Consider the following 21,934-nt stretch of genomic DNA (forward strand, 5'->3'; position numbering starts at 1 on the left):
AAGGTAGTTGACGCAGACCATATATGGATAAGCAATGTAAAAAAGTTTGGTTGTTTGAAAAAGTAAAGAGCTCGCTGAGCTTGAAAAGATAAGCCGTCGTGGAAGACTACCTACTGGTTCAAAATAACAGTCGGGTAAATAGAGTTGATTACATTAAGATTATTGTCAGTCTGATTTTACTCACAGTAAACCTCACCTCGGAGAAGTGACCGAAACAAGTTTCAACATGGACAAAGTACTTCGTTTTACTATATTTTGTGGAATAATTTCAACTGTGCTGTCTGCCGCGACAATAGACAATCCATTGATGGCATCGGTGAGTTTAATATTTGAATATATATACAAAATGGCAGCTGGCTGTTAAGCTACATTTTGCGATTTGTTATAAATTTACGTCTTTACTGACCAAGCCCTTTATAATTTACACATAACTGGAAACTCCTTAACAACAATAAATCCACCTGCGGCTTACAATCATCAAACATGTTTTGAACACTACCGGTAATAATTGTAATATTATTGTACTTATCCTAGCTTATTAAATATGAAAATATTGAAACTACTGATCCTTATACAATTGCCAATGCTTTTAACAACTATTTTTTTGTGTGTAAATATTAGCCATGATATACCGTGTCCCCACCAATTTGTCTTGACCAAACGCTGCATTTCAAATTCCCCTGTATTGAAATTTCGCGCAGTTTGATCCAGCATTGTGCAAATGACATGCAGCAGTTCTCATTTTAGTATATTTATCCACAATTGTTAAATATTGAACGGAAATTGCATTTGCGGCAGTCTATAATTTTTTTTCTGGGTGATGACCCCAGACCCATCGTATACAAAAGTCTACTTGGATTATTTGTCCCCTTATTTTTTCTGCAGACGCCCACGTATTTTCCCAAACTAAATTTCTATGCCATGAGATCTAAAATTTAAGGAGGTTTGGGAGCATCATTGGGTCTGGGAAGGGTTATTTCCGGCGATCTGATAGGTATATTTGCCCAAGATTTTCTTGTGCGCTTCGCGCGAACCCATGGTCGCGCTCCGCTTATATCAGAAAACAGACACGCGTCCCCACCGTTATCCAAGACTGATTGGCGCCCATGTCTGAAGTCAAACAAGGCTATACTGGGTTCGATAACTTCCCTTCTGACATTAGCAGGGAAGTTCCCCCTTACATGTCAAAGCCTCTTACGTTTATACTTAATTCATCGCTAGTAATAGGTTTTGTTCCAACCAACGTCAAAACATAAAAGTATTCCTGTCCATGGAAAAACAGGGATCCTTCCGCTCTCGACGATTACAGACAGACCTGTTGATATGTTGTCATGATTTTTTCCAAAATTTATTAAAGGATTTATCTACAACTGAATCTACAATTTTCTCTGAAAACATGATATATTGTACCCTGTTAAATATGGCATTTGGCCAGGGCGCTGAACGGAATTAGCTTTGGGCAGATGCTGTCGATAAATTAACACTCATTGCTCTGGATTTGAAACCGTCTTGTGTTGGTGTCCGACTGGACTTTAGACCGGTATCAATTCTCACGTTTAGGTCTCGGTTGCAAAATTTGTACGAATGTCTGCTTCCACATTTTAATGATTTGGAATGATAAACATGATTTAAATATTTCTTCTCTCCATGATTTTATTATCTACACAGCAATATTTGATGTATTTTAATTACATCAAACAATCTGATATGGACCAAGGTGTACCAATGTCCGAAGATATTCTGGTTGCAGGAATAAGAATGTTTCAGAATTTCGCTAACCTGACCGTAACAGGTTAGTGTCGACATAAATTGCTAGTTTTTCTTGAGTCCTATAGCTACTGTAAAGCGACAACTTTATCACATGTATGCACCCTCCAGATGTTGGTCAAGCTTCAGGTGGCGTACTCCTATTAGAGTCTATATCCATCCGCTCGATTGTTCTTCTATCTAAAGAAAAGTGCCGAAAAGCAGCAGGAGAACATCTTTTTTGACCTGTTATCAAACATGATCTAGTTTTTTGTGGCTTACATGCATGTTAACGAACATGAATGGAAGTACATGTGGTGAGAAAATTGGGTCAATTGAGGCAATTTTAGAACCCTTTAGGCCTCTCAGGGGCAGCGTAGGAAAATTGTTTACTACTGAGTGAAGAGGTTTGTTTATAAGTGACGAAAACTTCCGGCTCGGATAGCAAAAAAATCTACATGGTCATGATACAAAAAATTGATGGTGCCATGAAAGGCCAATTTGTCAGCTATCCGGTGATGGGTAGCATTTAGCTAGTAAAAACTTTTATCTAGACTTAAAGACCGCATTACTTTTGTGATTTAGTGTGTAAGTCAACGGGGCTTTTAATGGGCGTATGCTACCTTCAGGAGATAAAAATGGATTAACCATATATAGCTATGGTTCAATCAGACTTCCGATTTGGCTACTTCTACTGCTGGCTATTTTATAAATGAATTAAGGAAATTTTTTACAAGAAAAAAAAAGAAAAGGAAAACGAACTTTTGTTCCATCTAACGATGAAAATGAGTATATGTGATTCTGTTTCACAGGTGAATTCGATAATGCCACCATGAATAAGATGAACCAACCAAGATGCGGTGTAGGTGACATGATGTTTAACATTGATGCTGCACGCAAACGTAGATTTGCCGCTCAGGCACAATGGCCAATGACGACATTAACATGGCGGATCGACAACTTCACGCCGGACTTTGGGACGCCAGCGAACATAACAAAAATTATGAGCGACTCTTTTGACGTTAGTTCGCCATATATATATATATATATATATATATATATATAATGTTGATATACATTAATTTCTACATTTCTATAAGAGAAAAGAATTTGTCGATGAAAAATCAGAGCAAACGCGAGTGGCGTTCGTAATCAAAACAATAGGAAAAGCAAAAGTCATCTTATAACTTGTAAGATATTATAATCAATAATTGTTTTTCTTCATCATGATGTTAAATATTTGAATGATTTGGTCTTCTTAAAATTGTAAGAAACATTGTAGTTTTTTTTTTTTTTGCAGGAGAAGTTGAAATACTTGCTTAACATGATTTTGTTTGACAAGTAATTCCAATTATTTAAAGATATGTCCAAAATCTAAGGATAGGTTTGGCTACGTTCTTGTGTTGTTGTTTTTTTCTGCATAGGCTTTTCTGTTATACATTTTATTCTCATCCACGACGACGCGTATACCTTTTATTGGGTATCGATATTCGATTCAGTGGTTATGAGCGGCTAAAACTTCGCCAAAGTGAGGTTCCTATTGTCCGGTGTTCATCTTGAAAATTCATTTTTTTTACCGACAGTTTTGGGCAAAGGCTTCTAGTTTAACATTCAATCAGGTTCCAGCAAACGACCTCAGCGCCGATATCATTATATCATTTGCGCCATTTTCTCATGGAGACGGTAACCCGTTTGATGGTCCTGGGGGTACCCTTGCACACGCTTATTTTCCTGGTAATGGGATCGGTGGTGATGCACATTTCGACGAATCTGAAACCTTTGCGGCCGCTGGAGGTGGTAAGCAATGTGTACTAGATCTTGGTTTTCGTTTACATGCATGTATTATGTCTCCGTCAATTTGATTATGTTCTCTTGTCTAAAAGAGGCTGAAAATAATATTTAATATTTGATTTTTATATAGCGCTTTATACCAGCGATAGGTCTCAAAGCGCTTTACAGACGTTATTTTACCCCTGAACAATGATAACCTGTCCCAGAGACAATTCCTCCAGTCGGCCAGTTATATAGGCTACTACGTCTAATGACAAGTTACCTCCAGTTACCCATTAAACCCCTGGGTGGAGAGAGTGATGTTGGGAGTGAGGATAAACGGGTTAGGTGGGGAAGTGTACAGGGCATGAGGACTCGGAGACAGGGACCGGGTGGGGTGCATGGAAGTGGCAGGTATATTGATTGCTTTTTGTATTACATTTCCTTATTATATGAGCAGTAATTTCCTGTTATGATTTTAGGTATAGCTATCATATTCGGCAATCGTTTGAGCGAATTGCCGTATGTTGCTTGACATCAACATTAGTCATAGTTCATAATGTTGCATGATATTTCTTACCATAAAGAGGTCACTTAGGGGTTCACCTGTTCTGATGTTATTAGCGTATAAATACAAATGACAAATATCGTTTATGATCAAAAGAACAAAAAAAGAAAGACATTTATACACATACGTCATTTATAATTCAACTTAATTTTATTGTTAACTTAATGTTATGATACTTTTTTAATTCTTTCAGGGGTCAATCTGCTCCAAGTTGCCGTTCATGAATTCGGTCACAGTCTTGGTCTGGGTCACTCGGAGGTCGATGCGGCCGTCATGGCTCCATTTTATACAGGATATGACCCTAACTTCGCTTTGCACCCTGACGACATCGCAGGAATTCAAACCCTATACGGTATGTGTACTCTCCGACGCAGTATAACCGGCGTTTATCCGTAAGATTTCTTTACGAAGAAGAAGCTTATATGTATTTAGGTCATGTCTGGTACGTTCAAAGCAAAAGAAACCATTATTGAATGTTACCACGGAAGCCATTGACCTCAAATTAACGTCCAAAGAAGTGAAATAAATGCTAAATTATGTTCAAACTTTATATGCGTGTCAACAGACAGGATTGGAGGGCCCCTCTCCTTTTAACATTTTGTCAGCTAAAAATGAAATAATAAAGGAACAAATGCTTAATCAAAGACAGATAGTACTATCCCACATAAAGTGGTTTCATTGCGGCAATCACAAAAAGTCCAAAGATACTCTATCACGTTTGGATAGAGATATCGTAAAACAAGAACAATATTCCGGGGAGCTTAACATTGAATTATTAGGCCCTATACTACAATTATCAATTAAAAGGGAAAACTGGAACAAATAATCGGCCTTCTTCAAGCCGTGAACTTTAAATGACTGTCGTTAGTCTGGTACCTACTGATTTTACTTTAGTTAAAAGATTTTTTTTTTAATGAATGTAATAACATTTTCGATAACAGGGCCGAATGTCGGCAGTCCAGATATAACGATGCGTCCAGAGGAGATACCCTCTGATGTACCATGCACAGGACAATTCGATACCATTACTCGGACATCGGATGGTGGTACCTACGCATTCAAGGGAAATATGGTATTCAAGTTAGACAACAACGCCATCGGTCTTGAATCTGGTTTCCCCACTGAGATTAGCTCAGTGTTCGCTGATCTACCGAACGATTTGGACGCATCTGTCTTTTACGAGGATGTTGGCAAAACTTACTTTTTCAAGGTAAGCGAAGCAAGACCAAACCCCCTCCAAACCCCCTCAGACCAAACCCCCTCTTACTTAAACTTTGCAAAGGAAACACATAGGGAAGAAGAAAGACGATGCAATGATCCTGCATGGTCTTGCTGATCCATAATGATATTGGTCCATACAGTTTTGATCCACATAATTCTTTATCCTTAGCTGATAATGTTTCCATCCATGGTTGCCTATAGTGTCATATGATGTTCCTTGATCCGCATGTATTTGTTTATCTGGATTGTTGTTCCATATACTGAATAACAGATTACCCCCACTGGTAAGTTACTAATTTCAGAGCAATAGAAAAGTTCCCGCCAAACAACAAAAGGTTTCACTGTAAGGGTTCACCAATAGGATTCACACATTCATGTGACGTCATAGAGTCGAAATCGACAGTTATGACGAATGACTGGATTTATTCGTCAATGAGAGTTGGAAAGTACAAAGCTCTGTACAAAACTCGGAAGTAAACAATTGAAAGCATATTTTTTTAATAGAATGAAACCTGACTGCAGAAAAAAACATGATTATCAGATTGCAAAATAAGGTATAAAAGAATGTAGCTGATATCTTTCAAAATTCGTCCCTAGTAAGTAGTTATAAAACTGCATTTGGATATATGTATTTTTTGCAGCAACATCGTTAACTGTTAGCCTATTGGAAGCTACACAGTGCCCATTGTAGATTAACCAATATATCGTGTAGTCAATTCCCCTCATGGAAGGGATTTCGTGATACTTCAAGTTACGTAACACCATCATTATCATATAATGGTTACAGTCTCATTGTCAGGGGACTGAAAGTTGTCAACTTTGTTTAGATTCCGTAACCAGAATTTAACGTGGTTGGCTTTTTTTTAAAGTAGTCTGCCTTTACCATCTCTACAGGGCAACAAGTACTACCGATTTAGTGGCACCACTCTCGACAGCGGTTATCCTCTGTCTATTTCTAAATGGAACGGCCTGCCAAACGATCTGGATGCAGCGTTCGTGTGGAGTGGTAATGGGAGAGTCTACTTCATTAAAGGTAAACAAAATATTTCCCATGGACTTATTATCTAATGATATGACTTCAAGGAGAGCGATAAAGATATGCCGAGTTATATGTGAAACAAGACATTTATCAAGCATATTAAAAATATCATAGTTTAAGGTGTTACTTTTGTTTGATACGTGTTCCGTACAATAGTTTGAATTCTACAGTTACACACATGTTGTAATATATTATAGTAACATATACCCTGCAGGTGTCCTATTTGTTAGGTTGAGACGAACCTTTAAAATGTGACATTCGTTAATCTCTTGTTCAAATTATTTCATTTCAGGTAATCAATATTACCGATACAATCGATATTCTGAGGCTGTTGATGCAGGATACCCTCGTCCTCTCAGTGTTTGGCGTGGTCTCCCAGCATCTGTTGAAAGTGCGATGCAATGGAGTAATTCCAGGACTTATTTCTTTTCCGGTGAGGAATACTATCGTTTCAATGACAGATCCTTCCGCGTGGATACTTCTTATCCTCGTAGTACTGTACAGTATTGGATAGGCTGCGAACTGGAAGACTTGATGCAGGCGACCACACCAACGAGTGGATCAAATACATTCTACATGTCAAGCTTGGCTGTGATTATGTTGAGCTCTCTTATCAGCCTTCAACTTGTGAAGTAATCATTTCAAGCCACATTCATTGTTTTTCTTCGATTCGAAGATATAGACCTCAATGAATACAACTACTATTTACCCGTCTTACAGTTTAAATATAAAACATCATTTTATCCCAATTAGCATACTGTTTAATAATACCCCATCTCCCTGCCAATCCCCATTTTCCTCTCCATATACATCCCCAACCCGTCTCTGAGGCAAAATGTCTTCAGCATGAAAAGTGGTACAAGATTCTTAATCTTTTGAGCCATTTTAGAAAAATAATAATTATAACATTTGATTTTTATATAGCGCTTTACACCAGCGATAGGTCGCAAAGCGCTTTACAGACGTTATATTACTCCTGGTCAATGACAACCTTTCCCAGAGACAATCCCTCCAGTCGGCAGCAGTTACATGACAAGTTACCTCACAGGTACCCATTTAACCCCTGGGTGGAGAGAGGCAAGTGAGATAAAGCATCTTGCCCAAGGACACAACGTACCGTAGTGAACTAGGCAGGAATCGTACCAGCAATCCTTGGATCACGAGTCCGAAGCCTAAGCCATATAGCCAACAAAAGTGAGAAATGCGATCAATTTTGTATCATTTGCAAAAGACAGCTCTGAACGCCGTCAGCTCCCTACATGGATGGCAGTTTATTTTTAGCGCCAGAAATGGTGTAACAAAATAATGGCATGATAAAGTGAAAGTAGTATAGGCCATCATTTCTTTGTTTTCAAAGGTTATAATTCTGTTTACAGTATAAATCAACAGAACTTTTAATAGTGTATATCCACCTACATGTTTTGACGCCAAATGGAACAACGTGCCGTTTGAATGCATGGTCATCGGTTTAAATCAAACTTTGTAGATTTGTTTTACTCTTATCTTCGTAAGATATTTACTCTGATATATTTTTTATATAATTATTTATTATTATTTGAGAAAAATTCACGTAGCACCTCCTGTTCAATGCTTTCGAAAACTTTGATTAAACTTAGGATAAATATCGTGATCAGTTTAGATGAACCTTTAGCAACCGACATCACTGACCTCCTACTGCCGTATTATACATATCGACGGTGGTGGATATAATTATGAAATGGTTCCCTCTATTATACAAGGGACCTGAGCAACTATACCTATTTATTTACGCGGTCTTCACAGGTGTCGCACCACAAGTAACTGCACCACTGGCTTACTCACTAAATTGGTCGCTTTCCATTGCCGCTAGAGTATAGATAGAATATTTCAACTGACATGTCCTACCTTGACCACCATATGATAGCTGATGACTTGGGCTATCACAGCACATTCAACTTTCAAGCTTAGAAGAGCTCAAAGTTTAGCAGAGTGGTCCCCAGCCCATCTGCCGAATATTCTTGTTTCAGCGAAGAATTTCTAAAATGCCTTAAATCACTTTCAATCCTCCAGATTTGTAGCCCACTAGTTCACTAGTTTATTTCGTCCTATTCAACATCCAAGCATCAAAAAGAATGATAATGACTCAGAAAATGCCAACAAAATCACTGCAGTAGGTCACATTAGGGATATTTTCTTTCAGGTGGACGTGCACTACTCTAATTGTGGTACGCTACCTACATGGCATCGAGGTAAATGAATCTGGAGGATTCATGTCAATTGGGCGCGCGTGTACCATGCATGGAGGGTCATGTCATGTGTTCCAGGGTGGTACCAAACTGATATTTCTCTGTAGCAGTTCGAGAATAGTGCTAGTGACTTCGTGAAATATTTGCACCAGGACGGATCGGACATGGGAACTAACGGCGTAAGAAGGTACTGGTACTTCATAGCTAATATGCTAACGTTAGACATGCTGGCACAGAACAAGTACAGATACACTGGGCTCGCAGCGGGAAATGTCGATGTCTGAATTGTATTTCAAGAACGATTTTTTTGTCGAAAAGGATTGTTGAACTGGAAAATGTTTAGTTCAGTGCAACCACGGAATTCTCCATGAAACAGAGCCTAATGCTGCTCGACTGGAATATATCTATCACGTTAGGCTACAGGCACGGTTATTGCTAAGTAACGGGTGTCGTCTGCTGCTCTAAGCACGTATACACATTTACGTACTAGTTGGGTGAAATCATCATGCGTTATGGGGAGAGTAATATATTAGTACCACCCTGGAACACATCACATGCATGCATGGTACGCGCGTACGCGCGAATTTACTGTGTGATAGTTTCTCCAGATTCATTTACCTCGATGCTACATGGCAGTGTAGGTGGCATACTCCTAGAATCCATATCAATCCGCCCGGATGTTCTCAGGAAAAGTGCCAAAATGCAGTATAGGAAAACATCTTTCTTGATATGTTATCGATCAGGATCTGATTTGTTTTGGCATGCATAATGAAGTGCATGAATGGAAGTACATGTGGTGCAAAAATCGGTCAATTGAGGCAATTTTAGACCCCTTTACGCCTCCCAAGAGCAGCGTACGAAAATTATTTACAACTGAGAGAAGCTGTTTGTTTACAAGTGACAAAAACTTCCGGCAAGGATATCGAAAAAAAATCTGCACGATCATGTTAAGGAAAATTGATGATGCCATGGTAGGCCAACTTGTCAGCTATCCGGTTAAAGGTAGCGTTTAGCTAGTGAGAACTTCTTTCTAGACTTAGAGACCACATTACTTTTGTGATTTAGTGTGTAAGTCAATGGGGCTTTTAATGGGCGTATGCTACCTGTACGATCTTGGTGGTGTCCGCATGTAGAGTGAGAATATGTAAAAGTTTGAACGCCTGATGTTACAACCGTACCAGGATCTTGTTCAGAGGCTAACGTCTCTACAGCTAGAGTAGGGCCAAATACGAGTCATATAATAGGACCAGTCTTGTTCGATATGTGACGAGGTCTACAAATTACGACTTGCCTTACTTGTTTTTAATCACTGCAGCCATTACAACCAGTAAACATTGGCCTTCTCTAGTATGTTAGGAGCCTATAGCTCACCCGCATAGTGCACAAAGCCCGTGTACCCCGTTAGGCCAGCAGTTGCTCGATATGTAACTATTAGTACCTTTATAATATCACGATTAACATTTGTGTCTTCATGAACATTGCCTCAGGAAGTTATGACAATGCTTTTCAATTTCAATTTCTTTATTCCAGTATAAATTACAAAATTTATAAATAGGACACATAATAATGATACATAAAAGACGTTAAAGTGTACAATCATGAAAGCATGAACAAATGATAAGAAATAAGATGGAGGATTAGAAGTTTGAAAGATTAAAAGGATTATAACAGAAATTCTAAGAACCCATTTTAAAAATAATGGCTGCTCTGTAGATAAATGAGTTCTTAAAAAGCATAATTCTAAAAGTTGGCAAGATAATAGGATTTCGTAGATTGTACTTGTTGGTTCTATTGCACAGAGAGATCAACTCGGAGTGAGGTGGGTGATTTTTAGAACTATGTATATTCTTAGCTAGTCTTATGAATTCATAACACCGAATAAAATGTACTTGACTATACATTATTGTGTCTTTCATTTCATATTCGGTCTGACTCAAGGTTGCATACATGCAGGCCTAAGCATGCATCGATAAAAACATTGGATTTTTTATGCCACGTTCACTCCCTTATAATGTAACTCTAAGAAGAGACCGCAATTACAACGGATTGCAAGACCAAACAATTCCTACTCAAATATAGGGTCAGTAGTCACAAACGAATAGCAGATTCGTATTTGGTGTTTTTCGACCCGGTTTGTCCGCACCAAAAGTTGGCAACTTGCTACAGGTATAGGCTATACTGCTTGTATTACCGGTTGTCGGTAACTTCACATGAGGGTGCCAAGGGCCGTAGACAGTGAAGGATGTGTGTCTTACACGAAGACATTCAAGCGAAATTCGAATTAGACCTATAAACGATGGTCTTCGCTTTATAGACATCTTTGCCGGACACATGTGCCCACACTGCGGTGTCTAAAAGACCATCATGTAATGCATTAAGTTAGTTAACTGTTAATGTTATGACACTTTTTTCAACATTATACTGAGAAATGCTATTTAATTGACGATACCATGGTCATAATATTGCATACTTCACGTGATATCAGCCTATGATTATTTACGAGCTTGGGGGAGCCTCATCGAGGGAGATTAGTTTTACGTTAACCGAGTATACCATTTAATGATAAAAAATTTATAATAAAAAAATCAAGTTAAGTTTTTCTTTCGTTGTTTATTTCATGACTTAAGTTAAACCCATTGTGAAGCACAAACGTATAGATAATGGAAATACAGAAAAAAAAAATACAGAATACTTTACACACTTTTACGAAGACAGTGACAGGGAAGCAATTTTTTCTGGTAATAATGAAACACGGAAAAGGAACCCCCAAAACCTATTCAGCCAGTGGCGTAGCTACGGGGGGGCCTGGGGGGCCGGGCCCCCCCCATGAAATCGACTGGCCCCCCCACTGGCCCCCCCACTGGGAATGGGGTAAAAAAAATTGTAAAAAAAAAAAAATTGTAAAAAACAAAAAACTCATCAGTGGGATTCACTAATATTTTTTGTTCAATAATTTGGGAAATAGAGTCACACAATTTTCTCGTCTGCATCTGGCAGAATAAGAATAATACAATATCTGTAGTAATCATGAGAATGGTCATACAGCATGGCATGGCAATGGTCGATGCGACGGTTGCGACCATACACCACAAACCTTGTGCATGTGCTGCGCGATATCGATATCTACCAATACATGTTATCGGTCATCGATTGGCACAAAAACCCAGATTCTGATGACAGCTGCCTCAAGAAACCCAATAAATGGCCTAATTAGCACCGAGCCACCAATGTGGACCATTACCGAAACATCGATGCGTGTTAGTCTTCCATCCCCTTCCTCTAATGCTATTTAAGTCCACATGTGGGCATTTCCTGCAAACCTATACCGGTAGCCCACAGGGGTTTGAGTTGGGAGAAAGGCCTTGACACCTTGAAACAACAAATGATGCCAACCATAGGCGTACGAGGCGGGGGGTGCAGGGGGGCAGACTGCCCCTAAATTTCCAGAGGACAAGAAATTCGGGCAAAAGTCCTGAAAAATTCGGGCAGCCTAAGAGGAGAAATATATATATATATATATATATATATATATATATATATATATATGCAGTAGCTTGCCCGAATCTTTTTCAAATTTTTGCCCGACAATTCCATGATTTTCTTTATTTAGCATCATGATGCCCGAATATTTCCGTGTAACACCACCGTAAACGCAGTTCATCTGGGCTACCACGCTTTTTGCGCGATCAATTTTTTTTCTTCAAACTAGTCAATTGTATACCTGGACCAAGGGCGGCGGAACCGGGGGGCACAGGGGGCACGTGCCCCTCTCCCACTTTTCCTCAGGTTAGAAATGTGCCTTTTTTCTACATAAAAATTGAGGTGCCTCAAGTTAGCAAGAGGCCAGGGAACCAGAATGAACACTCGGGAAGGGCCGTTTCCGGCCATCTGAGGGGTTTGTAAAACCAAAAATTTTCTAAAGGCACACGCTCCGCGCCAACCGATGGTGGCGCTCCGCTCAGATAGCCGTGCAAAAAACTTTGCAAATCCTGGCTAAGCCCGTGACTTTTAACGAATTTCTGTGAGTCAAACTCAAAGCATTTTCGAATGGAAAAAATTTGTTAAGATATTAACAAGAAAAAAACTCTAATTCGGAAGATTCCTACATTAGCAACTAGCATGATTTCACCTCATTTTGTCTCAAAAGAAAACTTGTTCCTTGTTTCCCAATTTGTGCATTGGATATTGCAGTGCTAGTATGCATATTTTGCTTGAGGGGGGGGGGGTGGGCGTTGATGGAGTGATGTGTATACACAAATAAGATAATACAATAAGAGTTATAAAGGGTACTGAATATAACGCTGCATCATTCCAATCGAATTTCTGCAAAGTGCCTTTTGATGTCGGTGCCCCCCCCCCCCCCCCAGATTAAAAGTGCTCCCGCCGCCCTTGACCTGGATATCCCCGACATGAGTGTATAAAAGAAACATTTTCTTTTTCATGGATGGTGGGGGGGAGTGTCTACAAGCCTAGAAGTACAGGTTTATCATATTCTTTGTTATATTTTATACTTTTTTGTGAGACAAATTGCAGTCTCACCCGACACAGCGACATTACCCCGCCTACGTGTCGTTGAACAATGTTTTTTCTGGAGGTAGCTGAGTACTGTGTTAAAATAATAAATAAGGTAACTAAATATAGCAGCTTAAAAAATATACTGTCCCATTTTTCCCCTTCAAAGTGATGTTACAATTTTTTCTTCTTCTAATTTACCAAATTTTGGGGGAACTGTAAATTTCTAAAACGTGAGATTATAAAATAAAGAATGTTTAGATGCAACTTGCAAGGCCTCAGAAGTGCCGTTTCCGGTAATCTGAGAGGCATTGTGTGCCAAAAATGTTCTTGTTCGCTACGCGCCAACCGGTGGTGGCGCTCCGCTTAGATAGTGTCACTGGAACTTTCGGGCACAAAAAGTTCTGCCCCCCCAAACTGAAATGGTCCCGTACGCCTTTGATGTCAACTTCACTCAAGTTAAAAGTCTGGCTGAGTTGGCAAGGCCAGTCAGCATGAAAGAGAAAATTTTTCTTTTGCATTTCTGTCACCAAAGTTGCCGCATCTTTTTGGATGCTATTTTGCCTCACAGGTGCCATCTCCTGCGATCTGGGGGGTGCTGAAATCTCAAATTTTCTCTGTACGCTCCGCGCCAACCAAGGTGGCGCTCCGCTCAGATAGTAACCTCCGGCCCCCCCCACAAGAAAGAACAGCCCCCCCATGGCCCCCCCCCACTCAAAAAATCCTAGCTACGCCACTGTATTCAGCACATAAAGATGGCGGTTTAGCTTTGGAGGATTACTTGGGTTTCAAGAAGAACATTTTTTTGTCGTGATCTTATAAGGTTGCTTTGTGCATGCTAACGAATCTAAGTCAGTCCAGACTACGATAAGGAAGTTTCAAATGCTTGACCACACTTGAAATCCGGGTTTGTTGAGCCGAATGTTACTCTTGTGATTATTCAACCGTACTCTGAACGAAGTCGTTGAAGTTTGACCTAATAATTGTGTCTTGTTGATATGATACAGATGGGACTATACGGTATAAAGAAGGGACTATAAAGAAAATCGCTTCTCGTCCTTTTGGCTAAGATCATGTGTAGTATATGTTCCCTTTCGAGAGGAATGGTGATGCCCACCCGACGATGATCACACAATATTCGTGCCCAGGTTCTTTCCTGAGTGACTTTTCTTAAGAGTGTGTCTTGGAACACAGAAAGCGAATGATAATGTATAAATAACATCAGGGCTATCACAATTGTATGGACCTGGTCTAAGGCAATGATGACCAGAGGAGGAAAATGTTAATGCTTCGTTCTGTGATCATGTGATCCCAAATTCTGCATCGTGCCTTCTCACATTTAACAGCACCGGTAATAAAATAAAAGAAAGTTGATGGTTTGTGTGTTGAAAGATGGCATTTTCATCGATAGCTGAATAACATCGAAAGCTATTTTACTTTCATTTCACTAACATTTATTTATACAAGAAGGCAGCGACTTTCAAAACTTAAACAATGATATCCGGTTATACCACAATCATATATGGTTCAGATATAACCTTCCCTGTATATATTGGTCGAAACTCGGAGATGGTAAATAACGTCAGTGGTAAAAAACCTCGTCAATGAAAGCAATCAGCGAATAGGTTTCGCAGGAACTCACTTCCATATTCTCTAATTCTTCGGTTAAACTTTAGTGTGGATGCGTGCGTCTCTGTATGTGTTTATATATACATTCTCATTCCCTTAAGTTTACTAGAAAATACAGAGAACTCAACAGGAATTCCCTATCTCGAAAATCTGCTCATCAATTTTTCGTATCATGACCATGTAGATTTTTTGCTATCCTGCAAGCCACAAAAAACTAGATCATGATTAATAACAGGTCAAAAAAAGATGTTCTCCTGCTGCTTTTTGGCACTTTTCCTAAGATAGGAGAACAATCGAGCGGATGGGATATAGTCTCTAATAAGAGTACCGGTATGCCACCATAGACTTTGAGGAAGTTGTTTATCTGTCCTTTACATTGTGTATTTGGGTTGTTCTTGTTCTTTTACCTGTGTTTGTATATGTGTTGGAAGGTTCTGGACAAGATAAGGCATATTAGACAAGTTATTCATATTTAATTATTTTATATTACATTTTTAGCTTGTCTATTTTCTTACAACGTAGGTTTCTCACAAACCTTTGTTTCTATATTGGCCATTTCCCCGTGAAGAATCCCTTCCTGGGATCGATCAGGCGTAACATTATTTTGTGTTTGTTTCGTTTTTGAGTTTACTAGAAGACAGGCTTGTTCATGTACGAATCGATTCCCACTTTTTTTTTTAATGGTCATTCACATACAAGGCTAAAGTTCTTGATAACCTAAAATATGACATTTTCCAAGCACAGTGCTTACATGATTAATGATTTTCTTTTATTTATTATCGTGTTGGCAGCCCAGATACAAATTTTTATATTGGGTATCTCCCAAGCTGAGCAGGAGTTTACTAATATTGATTCTGTGCGTTTTTAATGAGAAAATTATATCTCATGCAACTGAATAAGATAGTTGTGTTTCCTTTGACTTAAATGCGAATAAAGAGGGCCACTTGAGTAAATTTATCACCAATATGTGAACATTGTTTAAATCTTGTGTTTTGTTTGTATTAAAGTTGTTGTTTGCCCTCCATTTGAGTATAGCTCCATCTATCTATGATAATGAGTTTGCTTTTTATCCGGCTGTCTTTAATATGTACAAGGAGACTACACACCATCTTTAAATATAACCTCATTTCATATGAAGTCAAATGGATTAATTAAACAAAAGGGCAATATTGTAATCCGCAAGTCATAGTGGTGCATGATACGTCAACATCAACTTTTCACTTTTAGCTAGAGACACTCGATTAAATTTCGGGTTCCTGTAGACAGACAGGTATAGGCCGTCTATTCGTTATTGAACCAATCTGTGAGTGGTTCTGACGTCATATTGCAAACACTGTTTAGTACTGCCTTATTGCCCCTCCCAGCCTCGTTAGTGTGTGTTCTCAATTCAGAATACAGGCACTTTGTATTTAAATATAAAAAATAGGCTTCTTTATTTCCTTTGTAATCCAGAAGAGGACGATAGGAGGAATTTACCTCGAACGCCACACTAAGTATTTAGTCTACGGATTACCATGTTTTATACTATAGGCGTTGGTAAACGCTTTAAGTCCATATTTCGTTCGACACACGGTTGACTGCTTAAGTTAGACAACGTTGACTAAATTGTTCCTCATTTTAGTAGCATTTACACCTTATTATCCAACTGGAAGTTCTCGCCGTAACACATCGATAGACATAATATGATAAAAATCAAAACATAGTATTTTCTTTTTTACTCAGTAACAATATAGTTTCTTCCTTCTTGCTCGTTCATGTTTCTCTTTAATTAAAAGGATAATATCGAATACCGCTGACTTCTTACTCAGCAGTCTTATGCTTCCTGGTTCTCTAACGCCTTGATGACATAGAACGCGGAATGACTATTATGAGTTGACGCAGACCATATATGGATAAGCAAAGTAAAAAAAAAAGTTTGGTTGTTGTAAAGTAAAGAGCTCGCTGAGCTTGAAAAGCCGCCGTTGAAGACTAACTGGTTCAAAATAACAGTCGGATAAAAAGAGTTGATTACATTAAGATTATAGTCAGTCTGATTTTACTCACAGTAAACCTCACCTCGAAGAAATGGCCGAAACAAGTTTCAACATGGACAAAGTACTCCGTTTTACTATATTTTTGTGTGGAATAATTTCAACTGTGCTGTCTGCCGCGACAATAAACAATCCATTGATGGCATCGGTGAGTTTAATATTTGAAGATATATACAAAATGGCAGCTGGCTTTTAAGCTACATTTTGCCATTTGTTATTAAGTTACGTCTTTACTGACCATGCCCTTTATAATTTACACATAACTGGAAACTCCTTAACAACAATAAATCCACCTGCGGCTTACAATCATCAAACATGTTTTGAACACTAATAATTGTAATATTATTGTACTTATCCTAGCTTATTAAATATGAAAATGATGAAACTACTGATCCTAATACAATTGTCAATGCTTTTAACAACTATTTTTTGTTGTTGTAAATATTAGCCATGATATACCGTGTCCCCACCAATTTGTCTTGACCAAACGCTGCATTTCAAATTCCCCTGTATTGAAATTTCGCGCAGTTTGATCCAGCATTGTGCAAATGACATGCAGCAGTTCTCATTTTATTATATTTATCCACAATTGTTAAATATTGAACGGAAATTGCATTTGCGGCAGTCTATAATTGTTTTCTGGGTGATGACCCCAGACCCATCGTATATAAAAGTCTACTTGGATTATTTGTCCCCTTATTTTTTCTGCAGACGCCCATGTATTTCCCCAAACTAAATTTCTATGCCATGAGATCTAAAATTTAAGGAGGTTTGGGAGCATCATTGGGTCTGGGAAGTGTTATTTCCGGCGATCTGATAGGTATATTTGCCCAAGATATTCTTGTACGCTACGCGCGAACCCATGGTCGCGCTCCGCTTAGATAGTATCAGAAAACAGACACGCGTCCCCACTATTATCTAAGACTGATTTGCGCCCATGTCTGAAGTCAAACAAGGCTACTGGATTCGATAACTTCCCTTCTGACATTAGCAGGGAAGTTCCCCCTTACATGTCAAAGCCTCTTACGTTTATACTTAATACATCGCTAGTAATATATTGTTCCCGACCAACGTCAAAACATAAAAGTATTCCTGTCCATGGAAAGACAGGGATCCTTCCGCTCTCGACGATTACAGACAGACCTGTTGATATGTTGTCATGATTTTTCCAAAATTTATTAAAGGATTTATCTACAACTGAATCTACAATTTTCTCTGAAAACATGATATATTATTATACCCTGTTAAGTATGGCATTTGGCCAGGGCGCTGTACGGAAATAGCTTTGGGCATATGCTGTCGATAAATTTACACTCATTGCTCTGGATTTGAAACCGTTTTGTGTTGGTGTCTGACTGGACTTTAGACCGGTATCAATTCTCACGTTTAGGTCTCGGTTGCAAAATTTGTACGAATGTCTGCTTCCACATTTTAATGATTTGGAATGATAAAATGTTTTAAATATTTCTTCTCTCCGTGATGTTATTATCTACACAGCAATATTTGATGTATTTTAATTACATCAAACAATCTGATATGGACCAAGGTGTACCAATGTCCGAAGATATTCTGCTTGCAGGAATAAGAATGTTTCAGAATTTCGCTAACCTGACCGTAACAGGTTAGTGTCGATATAAATTGCTAGTTTTGCATGTGTCCCATAAATCCACTGTAAAGCGACAACTCTATAACATGTATGCACCCTCCAGATGTTGGTCACATCGAGGTAAATGAATCTGGAGAAACTATCACACAGTAAATACGTGCGTACGCGCGTACCATGCATGGAGGGTCGTGTGATATGTTCCAGGGTAGTACTAATATATTACTCTCCCCATTACGCATGATGATTTCACCCAACTAGTACGTAAATGTGTATCACTGATCTACACTAGTGTAGATCAGTGATGTGTATGCGTGCTTAGAGCAGCAGACGACACCCGTTACCTAGCAATAACCGTGTCTGTAGCCTAACGTGATAGCTATATTCCCGTCGAGCAGCATTAGGCTCTGTTCCATGGAGAATTCCGTGGTTGCACTGAACTAAACATTTCCCCACATTTCCCATTTCTACATTCACTTATAGCAAGTAGTAATAACGTTAGGCCATATGAGACAAAGCTTGCCCCTGGAGCTGTATTACCAAGTAAGATCTATTATGTAGAAGGCCTGCCTTCATTCAAGAGAATAAGGTTGAACGTTAGCATATTAGCACTATTTCGTAGGCCTGAAGTACCAGTACCCCCCAGCTCCCAGGAGCAGCGTAGGAAAATTGTTGAGTGAAGAGGTTTGTTTACAAGTGACGAAAACTTCCGGCTCGGATAACAAAAAATCTACATGGTCATGATGTAAAAAATTGAAAGGCCTACTTGAGAGCTATCCGGTGATGGGTAGCGTTTTAACTAGTGAAAACTTCTATCTAGACTTAAAGACCATATTACTTTTGTGATTTAGTGTGTAAGTCAATGGGGGCTTTTAATGGGCGTATGCTACCTTCAAGAGAAACAAATGGGTTAACCATATATAGCTATGGTTCAATCAGACTTCCGATTTGGCTTCTTCTACTGCTGGCTGTTTTATAAATGATTTAAGGATTTTTTTACAAGAAAAAAAAGAAAAGAAAAAGAAAACGAACTTTCGTTCCATCTAACGATGAAAATTAGTATAGGCCTATGTGATTCTGTTTCACAGGTGAAATCGATAATGCTACCATGCATAAGATGAACCAACCAAGATGCGGTGTAGGTGACATGATGTTTAACATTGATGCTGCACGCAAACGTAGATTTGCCGCTCAGAAACAATGGCCAATGACGACATTAACATGGCGGATCGACAACTTCACGCCGGACTTTGGGACGCCAGCGAACATAACAAAAATTATGAGCGACTCTTTTGACGTTAGTTCGCCATATATATATATATATATATATATATATATATATATATATATATATATAATGTTGATATACATTAATTTCTACATTTCTATAAGAGAAAAGAATTTGTCGATGAAAAATCAGAGCAAACGCGAGTGGCGTTCGTAATCAAAACAATAGGAAAAGCAAAAGTCATCTTATAACTTGTAAGATATTATAATCAATAATTGTTTTTCTTCATCATGATGTTAATTAATTTGAATGATTTGGTCTTCTTAAAATTGTAAGAAACATTGTAGTTTTTTTTTTTTTTTTGCAAGAGATGTTGAAATACTTGCTTAACATGATTTTGTTTGACAGGTATTTCCAATTATTTAAAGATATGTCCAAAATCTAAGGATAGGTTCGGCTACGATCTTGTGTTGTTTTTTTTTTCTGCATAGGTTTTTCTGTTATACATTTTATATCTTAATAATTTCAAATCCACGACAACGCGTATAACTTTTAATGGGTATCAATATTCGATTCAGTGGTTATGAGCGGCTAAAACTTCGCCAAAGTGTGGTTTCTATTGTCCGGTGTTTATCTTGAAAATTTATTTTTACCGACAGTTTTGGGCAAATGCTTCTAGTTTAACATTCAATCAAGTTCCAGCAAACGACTCTAGCGCCGATATCATTATATCGTTTGCGCCATTTTCTCATGGGGACGGTTACCCGTTTGATGGTCCTGGGGGTACCCTTGCACACGCTTATTTTCCTGGTAATGGAATCGGTGGTGATGCACATTTCGACGAATCTGAGACCTTTGCGGCCGCTGAAGGTGGTAAGCAATGTCTACTAGGACGTGGTTTCCGTTTACATGTATGTATTATGTCTCCGTCAGTTTGATTATGTTCTCTTGGCTAAAAGAGGCTGATAATAATATTTAATATTTGATTTTTATTTAGCGCTTTATACCAGCGATAGGTCTCAAAGCGCTTTACAGACGTTATATTAACCCTGGTCAATGATAACCTGTCCCAGAGACAATCCCTCCAGTTGGCAGCAGTTATATACTGCGCCTAATGACAAGTGACCTCACAGGTACCCATTTAACCCCTGGGTGGAGGCAAGTGAGATAAAGCATCTTGCCCAAGGATACAACGTAATTAACAAGGCCGCAAGATTCGAACCAGCAATCCTTGGATCATGAGTGATGTTGGGAGTGAGGATAAACGGGTTAGGTTGGGATGTGTACCGGGGATCGGATGACTGGGAGACAGGGACCGGATGGGGGTGCATGGGAGTGGCAGGGATATTGAATAGTTTTTGTATTAGGGCCTACGTTTCCTTATTATATGCTTGAGCAGTAATTTCCTGTTATGGTTTTAGGTATAGCTATCATATTCGGCAATCGTTTGAGCGAATCGCCGTATGTTGTTTGACATCAACATTAGTCATAGTTCATAATGTTGCATGATATTTCTTACCATAAAGAGGTCACTTAGGGGTTCACCTGTTCTGATGTTATTAGCGTATAAATACAAATGACAAATATCGTTTATGATCAAAAGAACATTAAAGGGAGACATTTATACACATACGTCATTTATAATTCAACTTAATTTTATTGTTAAATTAATGTTATGTTACTTTTTTTAAATTCTTGCAGAGGTCAATCTGCTCCAAGTCGCCGTTCATGAATTCGGTCACAGTCTTGGTCTGGGTCACTCAGAGGTCGCTGCTGCCGTGATGGCTCCATTTTATACAGGATATGACCCTAACTTCGCTTTGCACCCTGACGATATCGCCGGAATTCAAACCCTCTACGGTATGTGTACTATATATCCGACGCAGTATAACCGGCGTTTATCCGTAAGATTTCTCTACGAAGAAGAAGCTTATGTATTTAGGTCATGTCTGGTACGTTCAAAGCAAAAGAAACCATTATTGAATGTTACCACGGAAGCCATTGACCTCAAATTAACGTTCAAAGAAGTGAAATAAATGCTAAAATATGTTCAAACTTTATATGCGTGTCAACAGACAGGATTGGAGGGCCCCTCTCCTTTTAACATTTTGTCAGCTAAAAATGAAATAATAAAGGAACAAATGCTTAATCGAAGACAGATAGTACTATCCCACATAAAATGGTTTCATTGCGGCAACCACATCAAGTCCAAAGATACTATATCACGTTTGGATAGAGATATCGTAAAACAAGAACAATATTCCGGTGAGCTTAACATTGAATTATTAGGCCTTATACTACAATTATCAATTAAAAGGGAAAACTGGAACAAAGTAATCGGCCTTCTTCAAGCCGTGAACTTT

At 38.7% G+C, this 21,934-nt stretch overlaps 2 protein-coding genes and 1 long non-coding RNA gene across 3 annotated transcripts in view; 2 read left to right on the plus strand and 1 right to left on the minus strand.

Annotated features, from left to right (window-relative positions):
* LOC139968805 (matrix metalloproteinase-14-like) lies at positions 1 to 8,693 on the plus strand. The gene is made up of 8 exons (XM_071973223.1): positions 1 to 316; positions 1,669 to 1,792; positions 2,559 to 2,767; positions 3,330 to 3,543; positions 4,278 to 4,436; positions 5,026 to 5,294; positions 6,200 to 6,338; positions 6,637 to 8,693. The coding sequence occupies exons 1-8, from the start codon at positions 227 to 229 to the stop codon at positions 6,978 to 6,980; spliced, it is 1,548 nt and encodes a 515-aa protein (XP_071829324.1). The 5' UTR covers positions 1 to 226; the 3' UTR covers positions 6,981 to 8,693.
* Positions 7,942 to 21,934, minus strand: part of LOC139968806 (uncharacterized) — a 20,068-nt gene continuing 6,075 nt past the window's right edge. The window contains exon 2 of the long non-coding RNA XR_011793539.1: positions 7,942 to 10,973. This is a non-coding gene — a long non-coding RNA (uncharacterized lncRNA). The remainder of the gene's footprint in view (positions 10,974 to 21,934) is intronic.
* Positions 16,676 to 21,934, plus strand: part of LOC139968804 (matrix metalloproteinase-14-like) — an 8,614-nt gene continuing 3,355 nt past the window's right edge. The window contains exons 1-5 of the mRNA XM_071973222.1: positions 16,676 to 16,888; positions 18,238 to 18,361; positions 19,432 to 19,640; positions 20,231 to 20,444; positions 21,273 to 21,431. Coding sequence (XP_071829323.1) covers positions 16,775 to 16,888; positions 18,238 to 18,361; positions 19,432 to 19,640; positions 20,231 to 20,444; positions 21,273 to 21,431 — 820 coding nt within the window. The 5' untranslated portion in view covers positions 16,676 to 16,774. The remainder of the gene's footprint in view (positions 16,889 to 18,237; positions 18,362 to 19,431; positions 19,641 to 20,230; positions 20,445 to 21,272; positions 21,432 to 21,934) is intronic.

This window comes from Apostichopus japonicus, chromosome 6 (genome assembly GCF_037975245.1).
Source record: "Apostichopus japonicus isolate 1M-3 chromosome 6, ASM3797524v1, whole genome shotgun sequence".
NCBI lineage: Eukaryota > Metazoa > Echinodermata > Holothuroidea > Aspidochirotida > Stichopodidae > Apostichopus > Apostichopus japonicus.